Source organism: Elgaria multicarinata, chromosome 10, assembly GCF_023053635.1.
Source record: "Elgaria multicarinata webbii isolate HBS135686 ecotype San Diego chromosome 10, rElgMul1.1.pri, whole genome shotgun sequence".
Classification (NCBI taxonomy): domain Eukaryota; kingdom Metazoa; phylum Chordata; class Lepidosauria; order Squamata; family Anguidae; genus Elgaria; species Elgaria multicarinata.
The window spans coordinates 65,043,067-65,062,000 of NC_086180.1; the positions used below are offsets into that span (position 1 = coordinate 65,043,067).

At 40.9% G+C, this 18,934-nt stretch overlaps 1 protein-coding gene across 1 annotated transcript in view; it reads right to left on the reverse strand.

Moving 5' to 3' along the window:
- STOX2 (storkhead box 2) overlaps positions 1 to 18,934 on the reverse strand; it is a 149,406-nt gene extending 130,472 nt beyond the window's left edge. Inside the window, exon 1 of the mRNA XM_063136309.1 lies at positions 18,692 to 18,934. Coding sequence (XP_062992379.1) covers positions 18,692 to 18,869 — 178 coding nt within the window. The 5' untranslated portion in view covers positions 18,870 to 18,934. The remainder of the gene's footprint in view (positions 1 to 18,691) is intronic.

Here is an 18,934-nt window from a genome sequence, read left to right on the forward strand (position 1 = left end):
GTGTTCAGTAATCTAATTAAATATTGCTTTAACCTTTTTACCTCCCCTCCCAACTCCTACTACTAGTGACTGTAAAGATTTTGACAAATGTTTTAAAATAGAGGTGTGTCAAAAATATTTCACAGTGGGGCACAGCAATGTCCCTTCTCTAACTAGCTCAAAGCTAACAATGCAGTAACTTGTCCAAACATTGTTGGTTAATATGAAAAGAAATAGCTCAAGTGACTAGATCAAAGGGAACAAGCCTTGCTTAACAACATTAGATCCAACCAGAGTATTAGACAGACAGCTGTTGATCCTGGGTTTAGAAAGTCTTAGACTTACTGCCTGGGCTTGCAAATGTTATCATATATGTACATGGATACTTCCCATAGCATCTGTGGCCAGAGAAACATCAGCATTTGTAAATGTTTTCATCTTTAGCTCCTTGTTCATCTGATATTGAATGTATAGACATGTTTTCTAAAAAGCGAAACAACATTCTTATAGAACCTACATGGTTTACATAGTCATAACTGTAAAGCATTGGCAGAATTATTATTTCCCGATTTTTCCTATATACTTCTGAATACTCAGAAATAGAATGGGAAGAAAATGACAATCTCAAGCGCATCTGACAAAAAGTGCCCGCTAATATACATAGGGATAGCCTCCAAAGATGCCTCAGTATTTAATAAAATGTGATGCCATTATGTAATATTATGTGGAGTTCCATGTATAAATGTTTTGCTTCATACGTACTCTATTATGGGGCTGTGGTTGCTCCTGAAAATCACTTTTACATGGCTGGAATTCTATGCACCAGCTGCAACATTTGATTATCTTCTGTGTGAGTCGGCCAAATTGTACAGTGAGTGACTGAGCCACATCACACATCCCGGGGGCTGGCAGTGCTGGCACGGCTACTTACTGTGCATTCCAGATCACCCACATGCAGGAGTGTTGACATTAGGCATGTTGCTGAAGTAGCTTTTGAATTGGGCCTTAGAATGTATCTGTGCTCGCAATTTTTCCTGGCTTACTGATGGATGTGGCCCTGTTGCTGCAGGGTTCACACTTGAACAGAAGTAGTTCAAAGCAGCCCTGCAAATAACTCTGCAGGGATAGTAATTACCTCACATTCTACTTTAGGTACATCTCTGCCACCCCACTTCTTTTCTATGGCAGTCGCCATAACACAATGCAATCTCCAACTGAGAAACTTTGGTCTACGCCAGGGGTGGCGAACCTTTTTCAAAGAACCTCTTGGGGGGCCACACTTCAGTGGCAGGTGGGGCCACAGGGGAAGGGCCCGAAACTACAACAAATAAATAAATACCAAAATTTTGTAGCTTAAAGCTCTTATTACTGGGAACTAACCCTTTGGAGAGACATCTCTAACTTTTTTAATTGGTGTGGTGGTGTGGTGTGGGGAAGCCAGGATAAGGAAAGGGGGAAAGGAACCATGGCCAACTGGGAACTCTGGAGGGCCAGATTTGGCTCCTGGGACTGAAGATCCCAACCCCTGCTCTATGCCATTTCAGATTCCTACCTCTGGACTTAAGACCCTGAGTGAGGCAAGCCAACATCTAGAATAGCACTGCTGAATTCTAAACTAGATCTCCTTTTAACAAATAAAAAATATCTATGCATTTGCAAAAACAAACATGAAACAAAAATTAGCAATAACACCAGAAAACAAGCTCATTCCACATAGCAAGAATAGTATTAAATAATTTATTTATTTTATTTATTTTATTTATTACATTTCTATACCGCCCAATAGCCAAAGCATTCTGGGCGGTTCACAAAAATTAAAACCATAATAAGACAACCAACAGGTTAAAAGCACAAATACAAAATACAATATAAAAAGTACAACCAGAATAAAAACCACGCAGCAAAATTGATATAAAATTAAAATACAGAGTTAAAACAGTAAAATTTAAATTTAAGTTAAAATTAAGTATTAAAATACTGAGAGAATAAGACAAGCAATAGCAAAATGCTGTTAGATGCCACAGATACCAGCCAAGTATTAACATGATTAAAATTAACACGGATAGTTTGCAGCCAGCCAAACCGCCAACTGTCTATAAAAGGTATGTTAAAAAGTTACAAAACACAGCTTAAAGTAAAAGGACACCCATGAGTTCTGAAAGAGAATAAAAGCAATAAAAATATAACGGAAAATGCACTTGGAAGGAGCAGTCCTACAGCTCCTAGAGAGAGTCGGGGGGTAGGCAACCTCGGACATAGGAGTCTGAACTTCCCACCCCTCACCTGGCACAGAGAAAAGCATGCTAGGTGCCTTTGTAGTTGTAAAAGTGCCCTTGGAGAGAAAGTAAATAGGTGTTCCCATGGATGGGGAGGGTACTGTAAAGGCCGGCTTACACAGTATTCCCAGCCCTCCTCCCTCTCCTTCTGCACCGCCCCAGCTAGATGGGCAAAAAAGCCTGTCTAGCTAAAATGCAGAGCTGGAAGTACAGTCTAGGTTACAATCACCTCCGCTGCAGCTTCTGCTCTGCAATGGATGATCATAAGCCTTCGAGTTTGGAGGCTTGCAAGCATCAATGGAAGATCATGTAGGATTGCTCCCTAATGTACTTTAATCCACAACCGAGCCATGCTACATTTCATGGGGGGGTGGGAGGTGGGGGGATATTTCACTGACAGCCTCTAGGCTATTTACCCCTGGACAACCAGGGCCAAGATACTTGAAATTTTCACACTCCGGGTAGTTCCTTAGTTTACCTCTATGGCCCTGGTGATTATAGCCCAGCCAGCTCATTTGGAAATAGTTATCAAAAACTATTTGATCACTTTCTGTCTGAGGCGGTATCCCTGGTTCAACAGTGTCCCTGGTTCACTAAGAAGTTGAGTTATTACATCACAGGCTTTTAAAAGTAAAAGGCAGCATTAAAATAAAGGTTAAATTATAGATCAAAAGGTAAACCCTATCATTATTAAGCTCATAGCAAAAGCATTTAAGATGTAGCATGTCAGGTTTGCCCCTTAGGGTTTTTTGCAATGCATGTCTTGCGGAGCAACATTGTTAACTGTGATCTGACAAAAGTTGAACAAGCTTATCAATAACTACAGTGTCCATTTATCTTAAAAAGACAGAATTAGAAGTAAAGTCTCCTTTCTTATAATTATTATATTATAAGGATTATAAGGGGCCCCAAAGAGATCTCTCCAAACTGGGAGAATGGGCATCCAAATGGCAAATGCAGTTCAGCGTAAGCAAGTGTAAAGTGATAAATGTTTGGGCAAAAAATCTCAACTTCAAGTATAACCTGATGGGATCTGAGCTATCAGTGACCAACCAAACAAGTGATCTTGGGGTTGTGGTGGACAGCTCGATGACAATGTCAACCCAGTGTGCGGCCACTGCCAAGAAGGCAAATTCCATGTTAGGCCTAATTAGAAAAGGAATGAAGAATAAAACTGCCAGTATCATGTTGCCTTTATATAAATATATGGTACAACCACACTTTGAATACTGTGTACAGTTCTGGTGACCATCCCTAAAAAAAAGACATTGTAGGGCTGGAAAAAGTGAAGAAAATGGCAACTAAAATAATCAAGGGGCTGGAGCTTCTCTCCTATGAAGGAAGGTTGCAACAGCTGGGATTGTTCAGTTTGGGGGGGAAAGGAAGGTAAAGGGAGACATGATAGAGGTGAGTGATTTTGGGGTGTGTATGCATTACTTTCTGCAGTTGTCAGGGCTGAGCTGCAGACAGGAACTTGGGAACCAGGACTTGTGCCCGGGGGTTAGAAATGAGGGCAAGATTCCACATTTTCATTCATCTCATTAAGTAAGCTGCCACAGTCTGCCAAGTATGTTTATTATTTATTTATTTATTTACTTAAAGCATTTTTATAGCGCCGCCTCACCATTTCTGGCATCGAGGCGCTTTACAATAACATATAAAACAATTCCATTAAAACCCTCAATCCACATTAAAACAATTCCATTAAAACCTTCACCCTCAAACCCTTAAAAGCCCTCAACCCCAATTTAAACCACCCCTCCCCAGACTCTTGTGAAAATAAAAACGCCTTACAAAGGTGTTTGAAGCAATTGAAAGTGGGAGCCTGTTACGTTGTTCCATAACCGGGGACCAGCCACTGAAAAAGCCCTGGCCCCAGCACATTCCAATTTGTAGCGGCGGACCATCAGGGCACCCTGGTCCTGAGAGCGAGTCTGCCAATGGTGAGACACAGGAGAAAGGCGAGTGCTCAGGTATCCAGGACCCAAGCAATGCAGGGCTTTATAAATGGTCAACAAAACCTTGTAGCACACCCTAGCAGCCACCGGCAGCCAATGGAGCTCTTGAAGCACCAAAGTGATAGAAGACCACTTCGGGAGCCTCTTGACCAACCTGGCTGCTGCATTTTGTACAGCCTGTAGGCGTTGGATTTGCTTCAAGGGAAACCCAGTATACAACAGGTTGCAATAGTCCCGTCTGGAAAGAACCAGGGCCTGGACTGGTCAGATCAGCCTCTGACAGAAAGGGGCGAACTTGGCGGAGCAAACTTTCTTTCCAGGCCTGAAATGGCAAAGGGGACAGAGGTTCATCCTGGATCTGTATGGCAATCTATCCTCCACCCCAGCTTCAAGACTTGGTTAGAGACTAGGAAGAGAAGACTCCGAGTGGACTGGAGCATCTCAACCTCATAAGACTACATAACCAAGCTCTGGCACAAGAAAGAAGATAAGGGGCTTCCTTGGGGACTGCTTAGCCAAAATGTCCAAAACTCCTTGGCCAATCGGCAGCCAAAAGAACAATCCCTCTTGTTTCCTCTCCTATGGGAAAAGAAGTGAGAGTTTCCTTGAAACTTGCTCTGCCAAGGAGCCCAAACTGGCAACGAGAGGGACAGACAACCACAATTTTTTGCTTGGTGCCCAAAACAGGCTAAAAAGTTGTAAACCCTTAGCTAAGGAGTCAGGATCAAAGTCAGCAGTCAGAACTAGGAAGACTGCTGTAGCCCATATGATGATCCAGGTCAAAAGGAAGCATTTTATAGTTCTTCCTGCTGAGGTCAGCCATGAACCATGAAACCAGTCTTCGTGGATGCCTGTCTTTTCCTGGTCACTTTGGACAATGTGAGGAGGGGTGATCCATGCTGAGGTATTTGAGTTCTCTGCTCCTTCTCTCATTCCTTGAAATATGGTGGGATTTTCCATTTTTAACTCTGATAGTAATGTGCAGCTTTCTACTGTTTCTCACTGTCAGGATTGACGTCTTATATAGATCTGTGAGCTTAAATGGATGCCACCCCCAGCAATATTTAATTCCTGATCCGATCAGTACCTCAATTATAGATTTCTTCACATGTTTCCTCCTTAAAGTTTCTGTTGATATATCCTGGGATACTGTGATGGGTGTATCTTTATAAGAGAAGGAATCTTTACCTAGTCCCTCTTCACAATCTTTTTCGTTGTGAAAAAGTGTATTCTGAATGGAACCTCAAAATAACGTCCCTTGTGCACTTGTTGAATAATGGGCTACCCTGTTGGTATGTTCCACTGCTGGTGCCACACCCGTTTTCAGCTCCAAAATTTATGCCAGACAAGTACAAATGAAAAACTCTAAGTTGGTCCCTTCTGCGTTCTCTGTGAAGCTTTTATAGCAGAAGTTATTTCTTCTGGACAAATGCTCATGGTCTTCAATTTTAGATACATTTTCTCCTCCTGTTTCTGAAACCATTTAACTACCAGTTGAAGAACAAGACCCAAATCGATTGCAGTATATGCTGTGCTCTTGCGTTTGGCAACAATTTCCTTCAATTGCTGGTGCAAAAGCCACAATGGTTTTCGACTAGCTTCAGGCCCCTCCAGCAAGAGCCTCAGATCCCCCTACCTCACCCTACTCTGCAAGCCTTGCAAACACCTTTTATCAGTTTCTCAGATGCACTCTTGCTTTTGGGAGCGAAATCAGGTACATTTGCAGGCTTTGAGGGTTTTCTAGTTTACAACACAGTCCTATGCAAGTCTACTCAGAACTAAGTGACACTGTAGTTAATGGGGCTTGCTATCAGGTAACTGTAGATAGGATTGCACAGTGAGGACACAATCCTATCTGAGTAGTTACCAGCCTCCAAAATCAGAGGCTACTGACTGTCCTATGTAGGAAGGCTGGAACACTGAGAGGATTCCCTTATATGTGCTCCAGCTGCCCTGCATTTTTGCCTAGATGGGTGATTTCTTCCCAAAGCTGTGCCTAGATGGGCAATTTCACCTGTCTACACAAAGCTTTTGGAAGAAGCCTGGAGACCTGATAGGAAGCTGTTTAAAGCAACTTCTATGTTCTCCTCCCCTCCCCACTCCCAGGGCTGCTCCTTTTTTGCCCTCTCCATACTCCATTTCCAAGTGCGGAGACGTAGCTGGCACAAAGAGAACCACACCACTACAAGGGGGTGGGGAAGGGGAAAGTGGTCTCTGGCTCCAAAGTCAATGCCCTGGTTCCAACCTCGGTTCCCAGAAACTGAAGTATCTTATGGCCCTTTAGACAGTGTCTAGTAACCATAGGATTGTTCTCTAAGTCTCTTGCCCCTTCCCCATCCAGCTCATCCCGTTATCTTCATACTTATCACCATTGTGCTGCTTTTAGAAGCCTTTGAAGAGTCCCGGGCTAATTGTGTCTGCCACTCCAGGATCAAACGCAAACTTTTCAAAACAAAATTTCTTTCTTGTTAATCATTTGCCAACTATAATTCAAGGTTACTCACACAAAAAATACAATACTGGATCTGTGCATTTCGACTTCTACTGTTATGTGATAAAGAACAAATCAATTGGATTGTTGATTAACTATACTATGCAGCTTTAAAGGTTTCTGCACAAGAAAACCTCACTTATATACCCATCTTGCCTTATTTACTTATTTTAAGAACATAAAACCACTCCTGTTGGATCAGACCAAAGGCCTATCTAGTCCAGCATTCTGATCCCACAATGGCCAACAAGAGGTCTACAGAAAGCCCACAAACAGGACGTGAGCTCAATAGCATCATCCTGCTTATATCCCCTAGCAAGTGGTTCTGAGAGCATACTGCTTCTGATACTGGAGGTAATATACAGCCCTTATGACTAGTAGTGATTGAAAACTTTGTGTTCCATGAATGTGTCTATTCCCCTTTTAAACCAGTCAAGTTGGTAACCATCACATCATCTTGTGGCAACGAATTCCATAGTTTAATTATGTGCTGCATGAAGCAGTACTTCCTTTTATCTGTCCTGAATCACCTTCATCAGATGACTCCAGATTCAAGTATTATGAGGGAGAAAAGCTTCTCTTGATCCACTTTCTCCACACCATGAAAGAATTGTGCATTTATTTCTACTCTCTGCTTCCTGTTCTTTAACGTTACTGATGCATAAGGGGATCTTATCCCATGACTGTTGCATTTGTTCAAGGAGACTTTGGTAACAGACTTTGTCAAAAGCCATTTGAAAGACCAAGTAAACAATGTCTACCAGATTCACATGCTTGTTGACATTCTCAAAAGAAAAGGGTTAGCAAGACATGATTTTATTTATTTATTTCACTTATATACCACCCCCATAGCCAGAGCTCTCTGGGCGGTTTACAGAAACTTATATTTGCAGGGGCCATGTTGACTCTTCTTTAGCAATGCTTGTCCTTCTATATGATTGATAATTTTATCTTTAATAATGCTTCCCACTAATTTACCTGGAACAGATTTTAATCTAAGCAATCTGTAATTTCCTGGATCCCTCCTGAATCTCTTTTTAAAAATTCATGTTATATTAGCTACTTTCCAGTCTTCTGGTACAGATGTCGATCTTAGGGACATGTTACATATTTTGTTGGAGAGAAGCTCTTTCTCATTTGAGTTAAAAGTTCTCAGATGGATACTGTGAAGGACAGGGGTGCAAATCTCTGAGTTGTTGCTATGGGATTTTTTATGTCTGCCTTCCATGTATGCTCTATTGTGTTCAAAATCTGCTGTGCCAGGCTCGGGTGGGAGGAGGAGGAGAGCTGGTGGCTTTCGGCCAAGGTCGTTTCTGCCTAGAGCCTGTGCAAGTCCCACCACAGCACCTGGAGGCTATTAGGGTGGGTGGGAAGTTAATGGCAGGGATTTTGTGATTGGGTAAGCCACCCCCCACGGCAAGCATTTTGTGAAAGGACCCCACAATATTCTCAATGTGCCCACCAGCCCCAAATATTTGGGGACCTGTGTGTAACTTACATGGTTTGATGGAGGGAGGAGTTGTGAACAATGATATCAGAGTACACACCGTGTTAATTACTTTATTAACAGTAGCCATTCACAAAACAGTTGTTGGGTAATAGCACCAATTCAGCAATAAAAGGGAATCTGCAACAGACTGAGAATTGCTACCCTTTTATAGAAATTCTAATCCTGATCTTATTCACATTAAAAACACACACACACTCATCATGTCATATTAGCACTCAAAAATATATATGCCATTCCGATCCTAGGCTAAAATACATCACAAACTTCATGTTGCAAACTGAATGAAATAAAGTTATACTGAAGACTCAACATGATTCCCATTTACCATTGTGAAATGTAGAATATCAACACGAATTATATATCTTACGGCTAAATTAAATCTGAGAACATGGCAGCAAACATCAGGTAATCTGGAAATGGTAAAATTAAAAATTTATTATCTAATAGCATGTTTAATAGGGAGGCATACTTTATTCCCAAAGGGAGTTAATATTCCTGCTTTCTTCTCATCTTCAACTCATCTTTCAGTGAAAATACTGAAATTAAACACGTAAAATTAAAGTAATGTTTGTAACACCAAGACCTGAGGCTTTCCAAATTGCTTTAATCAGCATACAAGCTAAGTTTACTTTCAGCAGCTACTGCATTGCTCTAGAGATCTTGTCATCTGATACCAAACCTTCTGCTGGTTAATACTTGACAGTGAAGGTCTAGAATGTGCATGAGTCACTGAATATGAACTGTTCTTTGGAGAAAGAGGCACCAATTAAATGGTGTTCATACTTGCTGTGGTTGTTTTTCATGGGAAAGGGCTTAATCAAGATTTTGCAATGCAGTTATTAGAAGGACGTTTGTATAAAATCTCTAGTCCACACTATACAATCATTACATAGGAAAGGAAGTTGTTTATTCTTGCAAAAGTACACTGAGAACCCAGTTGTTTAAAAATCCAACACTGTAAGGTCATTTTCTTCAATGGAGATCATATCCATGCACCACTTAAAGCTGTGCACAGAATTATTAATTTAGCCCAATGATGCACTATGCCTTAATCATATGGTGATATGCAGTTTTGAAAACAAGTTCTAACAAATAAAATGCTCAGCATAATCACTATGGACACAATCTAGCAAAACCTAAACATTTTTGAACCCCAATTATTTCAATGAGAGAGTAAATTACATGCTTAAATCTCTGCCATGTAAAGTTTTAAACATGAGACTTAAAAATAGTTGATTTGGGCTGGATTATGCCCAGTGCATTTAAGACGTAGGGGTATAGATGTCTGTACCAGCTCAATTTTATACTGTCTCAGATAATAGTACCACCCAGCAATACTGTCTGAATCGCATCCCATGCCCAGCCCATGTTCCCCATTTCACTCAAAGCATCTGGGGAAAAGGAGTGCTAAAGTTAGTATCTCATTAAAGGTATACAGATCCCTTGTCCCAGTCACCCCGTTTCACTGTGAAAGCAATTTTTCTTTAAAAATTATGCTATTCTACACACAATTATGGGGGGGGGGCGTTTTAAACCCAACTAAATGAGACTTACTTCTGAATAAATATGCATAGGATTGGTCCAAATGTCAGAAGCCCTGTGGCCTAGCTTTGAGGCAGGCTGCAAATAGCCCCTGATCCTGGCATGGGTCAAATGCCCCAGAGGCAGATAATGTGGTCATGGACTAGCTGAAGGTCCAGCTTAGGAAAACAAGGCCCAAGGTCCAAAGGTAGAGACCTAGTCAGAAGACAGGCTAAGGGTTGGAGGTATTGGGTTGGGACAATGAGAACCAAAGGACCAGAGGCGAGAATATAATCAAAAGGAAACCAGATGAGATTAGACAAAGGATGGGGACAGAATAAAACCCCAAGGAAGCTCTTAAGTCAAAGCCCATGGGATTGAACCAAAGTAACCCAGTAACACCTTCTGGAAATGTACCTCCTTGAAGGACCAGTGCCTCCAAAGCCCAACAGAAATAAACAATCTAGGAAGATATAATGGTCAATGATACTGAATGCCACTGAGAGATCCAGGAAAATCAAGATGATTCCCAAGATGAAAAAAAAATACATTTAATTTTGATTCAAACTTTTCATATTACCAATTCTAAGTGTTTCAAAAGATTTCCAATCATTTACTTCCTTTTCTACCCCACCGAAATGAGGGGAGAATGCTCAGGTGCACAGAGTATAATCCTCAGTTGGCAAGTGTACACACACACACACGGATAGAGGGGTCTGCAGGGGTGGGGGAGAAGCACAGTGAGATCGTGTCACAAAATTAAAAAATCCAGGCTACCTCTGAGTATTTAAACATGAGCAAAAACAAAAAGCTGACAATTTACACCAGTGTGATAGTGGGACCCTCTACTAGAGCAACAGGAAGCTAGCAGATCCTTAAGCAAATGGAAATGAGCGAAAACATTTGTTTCTGGAACGGGGCAGGTCTGGAGAGCTCAGCTGATCTGTTCTGTTCCAGAAATGAGCATTTCTACACATTTTCGGCATTGCTTTAGGAAGTTCTAGCTTCCTGTTGAGTTAGCAGTAGGTCCTGTAGGAGCAACAGAAATAGCTGGAGTAAAGCTGCAGTCTAGGATCATCCTAACATTTCATGTTCCGTTAAGCCTTTTGTTGTTGAGTATAACCCTTTTTTGGTCTGTTAGTCTTTGTTCTGTTAGGTGGGGGTAGAGTTCCAGAAAAAGTCTATGTAGCTCTGTTCGGTATCCTGATGCTATTGTTTCGAGTTGTGTGCTTTTATAGTAACAACGCATAATGCTACGATTCATTTCACCTGACCAAGCTAAGTGTTGCCTTGGGTGTCCTGCCTTTGTGGTTGTCGGTGGAATAAGGAAAACCATTTTTTTCCTTATTCATTGCCTTTTCATTTCCATTTTGGCCGACTGTTAGGTTCGTGCAGTGTTCTCAGCCTTGATGCTGCCCGTTCAAAGCTTTTCTTCTAGTTTTCGTAACCATTGTTTCACACGAACAGGACAGTTAGCCCTGACTAGTGGTGGTTGGCTGGGGTCCGCAGGTGTGCCATTCCCATATAACTGTGTAAACAGTTACCCCTTGCGAGATGATGATAATGATGATGATGATGATTTAGAGTAGGAACAATGGAGAGAAAACATATATCTGCTAGACACAGATGTCTGTTTTTGCCCTGTGGTTCATTTCAAGGCAAGAGCTAAGGAGCCAAGCTCCTTTCTGTAGTGAAGTGCATAAGAGTTTGCTTCCAAAACATTTGCCAAACCAAAAAGTTCAGTTTCAATCCATTCTTAATATTACTCATAGGCACTTCATGTCCAGTCCTAAAAATAACATTTAATGTAGGATTTTGACCAGAACTGTGTGTTTCACACAGTTTAAAAACACAGAGAGAGTACTTTACTCACGTTAGGCCTAATTCAGCACCAAAACAGAAAAATCACATATCCATGTAATGGACATGGGGAACTTTGCTGAAGGAAGAACAGCCTACCTAAATTCTCTAATACGTTTCTTTATTTAAACACATCAGTACAGATCAATCTTTATGGAGTGCAAAGAAAAAAATTACAAAAAGACAAAAACCACATAAAACATTCTGAATGGCTTAAAAAAAACTATCCATAAACAAACATTATTACATAAAAATAAAAACCCATTTTGTTGTATTTTTGCCTCAACATTGAAAATGCTAACTGAATAAAATACAAAATTGAAATACAAAAATATAAAAGCCATGGATTAGAATTTGCAGGTAAGACTTGCACTGTAATGCTAGAAAGAGGGGATTTCACAGTCAACAATAAAATTAATTCACTTTTTAAAAGCAGTGAAACTTTCACAACATGTTAATATACAGATTCAGTTGAATGTGTTATTGCTGTTACCCCTCAAGGGTTTAGAGCAAGTAGCGTAATATTTTTTCTGGTTTGCAGAGCAGCTAAGGAAAGTATAGGGAAAATCATCTCTCCCAGAAAATCCCTATTCTCTCTCTACTTTTCAATCCAAATTTTAACAAAGGCAGACAGATAGGCTTCTTCCGGGGACAATTAGTTCAAGGTATTGCCTTTTAATAAGGGTAGACATTAGATGGGAAAATTAAGTAATATACTCAGTTCTAAGAAGATATGAGAAGCAGTTGAATGCTCAGCCTCTTAACAACATTGGATTAAAAATAAAACGCAAAAACAATAATATGTTTAAAGATGGTGCAGAAAAGGGAGAAAGATGTATTGTTTGCCACTGTGACATTAAAATCCAATAGTTGTCCATTGATACACATCCACATTTCACACTATACTGATCCCAAAGATAAGTTAAGAAGAAAAATCACCATTTACACTTTAGGAAAATATTTCTTTGCAAGCATTGAGAAGTGCCATTTCTCCACAACAGAAACTGTATCTCAGTGAAGTCTGAATCCCCTATAACAAATTAGTGAGCTGCTTTATAGACTTCCAAGGCCCCCAAACAAATAAAAAGATAACTGCCAGAATCATTTGTTTCTGTTGCTAATATTATGAGACACAAAAATTATGTATGAATGTACCTTAAAATTCCTCAAGAGGTTTCATTCCTGTGTAACCAAAAAGTCCAGCCCTGAAAAGGATTTGTCATGGTTTAAGAGAGATTGTTAGGAACATGACAGTAACCATTTGTGACCCTTAATCAATTAGCAGCATTTAATGTGTTCTACGTACATGTTTCTATAGTTATCCACTAATGACTAGAAAATGACCACAAAGCACCATTCCTGGGAGAAAAAATTAGCAGGGAATTAATTTAATTTAAAGAAGGGGAAAAGAAAGGAAAATACAGGGGACAGAAGAATGTGCACACTCAGCCAACTCACCGAGAACAGCATAATAGCCTCTCTGTCGTCACGCATGGTAGCATATAAACAATGGACAATATTCCATCTGAGTTCACTTTGCTAGACTGCTGCTGGTACTACTTAGTTCAGTTATTGTACAGACCTTTCTTGAAAATTTATTGTTTAGGGGAAAAAATCACCTTCTAATTGAGGAAATTGGCTTCTGAATCATACCAATCACTTTATCCCAAAGTTTGTCAACTTGCTCCAGTCTGTACCTTCCTGACCTTTTAATACTTGACTTATTTTTTCAAATACGACTTGCACTTAACATCAGTTTCAACCAGAGTGCATTATAGAAAGAGTTACAACAGTCAGACTGGACAGATGTGAAGCATTACCGTGTATTCCCTTCCCCATGCGTGCATGCGCGCGCACACACAAAATAGTGTGACACAACAAGTGACTTTGGGGAGAAATCGAGAAAATCCATGGTAGACAAAGTCTGTCAATAAAGAAAACCAAGGGAAGGGGAAACAAATGACTTTTAGTTGTTTGCTCTAGGATAACTTGAATTTGTTCTGCCTAAAGCATCTAGACTAAGCCAAGAGGCATTGAAGTTTCAATCACAAATTAGAACACTGACCATCAATAGCTTTTAATCGGTTTCTCCTTGCTGCAACACCTTTTGCATGCCATTCTCAGCAAGCCTTGTCTTTTGAATGATGACCTTTGTGCTCTCGAAAAACTGCAAAATGTTGTACACAGCTCAGTCTCCATCCAACCTTAACTTTAGACACACCCTCCAATTTCCTAACACTTGAATAACTCTGGTAATTACAAGGTATTAAATAAACTCATTACAGCTATTCCAGTATAGCCATTTAACATAAGAAGCAAAGACAAAGAATCTAATAACTACCCACGCTAAAAGAGAATACAAAGGGCTGGGAAGGACATTAAAGTCCCATTCCCTGACTTTTTTAAAGCCCTGCCTGCCTTGACTGCATTACACTAAAATACCTGTCAGTGGCAATTACTAGTCAGTTTTAACTCACTGCTGTTTTAATGCTCCCAAACTGGACATAATTAAGAGCCACAATGCTGTCTCTTATACCACTTCAATACCATTGACAATGTCATGTTGAAACAAATACTGTAAACATACACAGCGAGGAAAAATTCTCTCAGACACACTTCTTTAAAACAAATTTTAAAAGTACACTAATTCCAAGATTAGAAGCAAAGATAGTTCACAGCTGCAGAAAGATTTCCCCTTTGGGGACAGTGCAATTACTCAGATCTTTCACTCACAGAAACATGATGGACACGGCAATTACTATATAAAGACCATCCTCCTCGAGGTGTTTAGAGTTCCAACATTTTTACTTTAATATCCGATTTGTAGTACATATGAATCCAAGGTATAATATACAACCTATTTTGAATGCAGTTTTCCCCTCACACCTGATTATGTTCATTTCACAAGAACTATAATTCTTGTAGAAGTGATTGCATCTTAAAATGAAATATATTTAAACTTGCAATGCTGAAAATCCTCATTGGTGGGTTGTCATCTCATGCGAATAGCTCCAGTGAGTTGGTTCAGATGTAAAATCAGGCTATGATTTGTGATTAGTTGTGTGGACTTCAAGCTCACATGCTCCCTCTTCTGCTTCACCCTTTCTTTTCCCCTTGCACCATTCTTTTTTTTTTTTTTTTTTTTTTTTTTGCAGAAACCATACTTTGCCATTACATTTGAACCAACAAACTGGCTTGTGCTATACCTCCAAAGCAGAATTGAAGCCCACAATCAAACTGTGATTTGCTATTCTAGGTTGGAGGATAATCACAAATACAGTTTGCTAGTTCAGTTGTAAAGGCAATTGGGGCACACAAGGAGGGGCAGGGCAGAGAACACACAAGCCTGAGGCTTGCTCAAGTAATGCTTAACAGTGGTTTGGTGTTACATCTGAACTAACCATATGTAAATCATTTGTGAGGCTACAGTGCATGTGGAGGGTATGCAGCCACTTCCCTCGAGGGTTGTCATGTCATGCAAACCTGGTGATCGTGGGTTATGCAAGGTTTAAGAAACTCTTGCAAAACCCATGGTCTGTTTTAGGATTATGCGAGAGTTGTTCTACGCTCACATAACCCATGCTTGCAGGGTTCTCATGACAACCCCCAATCAGGGCTTGCATATGCAACTTGGCGACAGTGGGCACTGTGGCTCATTGTAGCGTATTTAGCCCACAACAAACCTCAGCATGTCATCTGAACTTGGCCGTTGTGAACTTGAATCTTAAGTGGGTAAAAAAAACAAGGTAGAAAAATTATAAATAAGTATATCTGTGATTACTCAAGGGGAGATTTTGAAAAATTACCCAGTGGCAACCCTTAATAATACTGAACCATTACTACTTCCAGTAATTCAGTAAATATTGAAAACAAAGCAAAACATTAATGTATCATCTTGCAAAATCACGAAGTAAAAGAATTGACAAGACTTCTAAGAACAATATAGCAGCTTTGAAACAACAAAACAGTGATATACCACACTTGTTTTGAATTTGGTCTTTAGAACAATTACTCCATAAGAGTATTTACTTCTGATACTATATAACAATATAGCTCACCCAGTATGAGCCTACAATGAGTTCTCAGAAATCAGAAGATGGAATAATTGTAAAGGAAAGGAAATGTTTTACTAACAAAAAATGTGTTGGAATTCATATGTTAACAGATATCAGGTTGCTGCATCTAAGGGGAAGGGTTGTATCTCAGCTGCAGAGCACAATAGCCAGTGGTGGGTTAAATAGTCAACAGTGGGTTAAATAGCCAATGGTTGGTTGTTGGGTCATCTGTCAGGACTTTTTCACACACCGGTTGGTTATTCGTCCGAAATAACCAATGCAAATAACCAACTCTGTGCAGAGTTGATTATTTGAACAACTGTTGGTTATCATGTCGTGTATCGAGCACCACTGACTATTTCATCGCACAGTCGGTTATTTTCAGCGACTACAGAGTCCCCTGGCAAGAGCAACCAAAGCGGCGGTTGCCACTACAGTCCAACTGGCAGAACTCTCAATGGCTGATGCGATACCAGCTGGAGGACTAGTGGGGGAGAGGGGGTGTCAATCAAACACACTGTTAACTAATAGCCAACTCAATGCTGGCCTTAATTCACACCACAGTTGATTAGAACCATATTGTGTGGGAAGTACCCTCTCAATAATCAACCGTGGAGTTGACTCTTAACCTACCACTGACTATTGTGTTGTCTGAACGCAGCCAGAGAATCACTGCCAGTCAGAGTAAACAGTTCTGTGCTAAATGATTCAGTGTAAGTCAGCTGTGTGGATGTGGATGTTTCATACTACATGACATTTGAACTAGAAAAACTTTGTGTACAAAGACACAAAATCAAGATTGTTCCTCCATGGTGGTTAAAAACAATAAACTAAATAACTGACACTTTATTGGCCTTTGGGACTGCCCTCCTGATGAATCCGGATCAAAATCAGGGGAATGGGGAACGTTTACAATAAATCAAGAAAAATGCATGTCACTTGAACTGTTGACCCCACATAACAAAAAGAAAGACTGTGACCTGTCAATAATAAACTGTTCAACATAATTGCTTTGGGTGATTAGGGAAATACAAAATACAACTTGTGGGAAATGCAAAATACAATATGCTGTTAACAACACAGGCATGATTTTTTAAGCAATAAAATCATTTTTTGAAAACTGCTTAAAAATTAATTTAAAAACAAGACAGGCATAAAAGTTTGAATGAAGTTTGCAAGGAGCTAATAAACAAATCCATGACTTATCCCCATTTCAATTCCTGCATAATTTACTAACCCAAACTAGAATGCTAACCGTTCATTTCACTCACAGTGCAATCCTGTGTATCTACTCAGAAGTAAGCCTCAGTGAGTTCAATGGTATTTACTCCCAGGAAAGTATGAAAGAATTGGTGCCTCAAAGGCATTTCCTTTGATTATTGTTTTTTATCAGAAGTATGTAAAGAATTGGTGCCTCAAAGGCATTTCCTTTGATTATTATGGTTTTTTTATCAGAATTTTGTGCCACTTGTTCACCTGCGGAAGCAAAAGTAGGAGTGCTTACTAGACAAGACACCATTACAAAAAGAATTACACGGAACTCTTCACTAGAGCGACAAGTACCACTTCCCTCTGCTAGCACTGGAAAGATACAACATGATTGGCACAATCTAAAACAATAGTTAGAGATAATAGAGAGCCAGTGTGGTGTAGTGGCTAAGGTGTTGGACTGGGAGTCTGGAGATCCGGGTTCTAGTCCCCACTAGGCCATGGAAACCCACTGGGTGACTTTGGGCCAGTCACAGACTCTCAGCCCAACCTACTTCACAGGGTTGTTGTTGTGAGGATAAAACGGAGAGGAGGGAAAAAAGTGGGATATAAATGTAATAAATAAATAATTCACAGAACTCACACATAAATGCACCTAACATTATAAACATAGCTTATTACAGAGAATGACCAGTGCTGGCCCATAATCAAATTAGCCAAGCATCTACCACTGAGACACAGGAACTAAATGTTCACTATAAAATAAAACAAACACTGAGAAATGTCCCAAGTAGAAAAGATTTCTGGACAGACTCTGCAAGATCCTGGTGAAGGGTCGCCAAAAGCATAACAAGGTCCCCAGTGTTTCCCTATATGCAAATCTACAGCAACCTGGGCCTGATATACCAAATGATAAAAGAGTATAAGAGTATAAGGCAATGCAAAATCAAACCTGGAGACTTCAGCAGAACACTGAAAATCTTATGAAAACCAGTGACTCAACTTTGTGAGCTTAAGCACTGGGCCAGTTACCAAACAACCACTGGGCAACTTTGTTACTATGCCAGAAATCGCTGACTTAAAATCTTGTGCACATACACCTTGCTAACCAAGAGATCCATATATGGAAGACGAAAAGGGGAAAAAAGAGAGAGATGTCAATAGCCAATGGGGGTGGAGGAATATTTCTCTCATTCCTAACATGACAATCATTCAGAACAAGTGCATCATCAAGTGCTGCCTGTCAAAAAGATAAGTACAACTGGAGACAGGTCTGACAGGTAAAATGCTAAGAGAGAGAAGTTTTCTCAGCATTTTACCTGTCGAACCTGTCTCCAGTTGTAGCTCTTGCTGACGCTCTAGTAAAATAACAAAATATGCTTCTTTTATGACAGAAAATAGGCCACTTCTCAGTGAACAGAATTTTAAAAGTTACATAGCTTTCAGGAATCCAACACTGTTGGCTTTATTTTATACGCGCCTCCCTTCATCTGTCAAAAGCCAAACCGAATTGATAAGAGAGGCCTGAGGAAGGCATGGAAGGAGTAGCGGGGGACTTAGTGGGAAAGGGATGGACCAGAGAAAGCAACGGCGGGATTTCAACGGAGGCGGCCGGACCTCCTGTCTCCCCTTGGATTACAGGAACAACAACAAAAAGTTCACGCGGGCTCGGGGAGTCCTCTCAAGTTGCCCGGGCGATGTTGGCATCCGCGGTCGCGGCCCAAGCGCGCAGGCGCCACCCTCCCCGTTCCCGTCCGCTGGGGGACGCAGCTGCGCGGCCGGTCCTGCCCCGGCTTGCCCCGCCGCCGCCGCCGCCGCCGCCGCGCACTCACCCAGGCACTTGATGCGGAAGCCGGCGGGGGGCTTGAGGGACCTGCGCATCCAGCCCTCGCGCAGCGCCTCCAGGTGCTCCTCCTTGCCCTGGATCAGCAGCACCTGCTCGTCGATCCAGCCCAGGAAGAAGGTCTCGGCCACCGCCGCCGTCACCTTCTTGTTCCAGAAATGCTGCATGTTCTCCTGCTTGAAGTCGGCGAAGATCTCGTAGCCGATGCGGTGGCGACCCAGCTCGCTGCCCG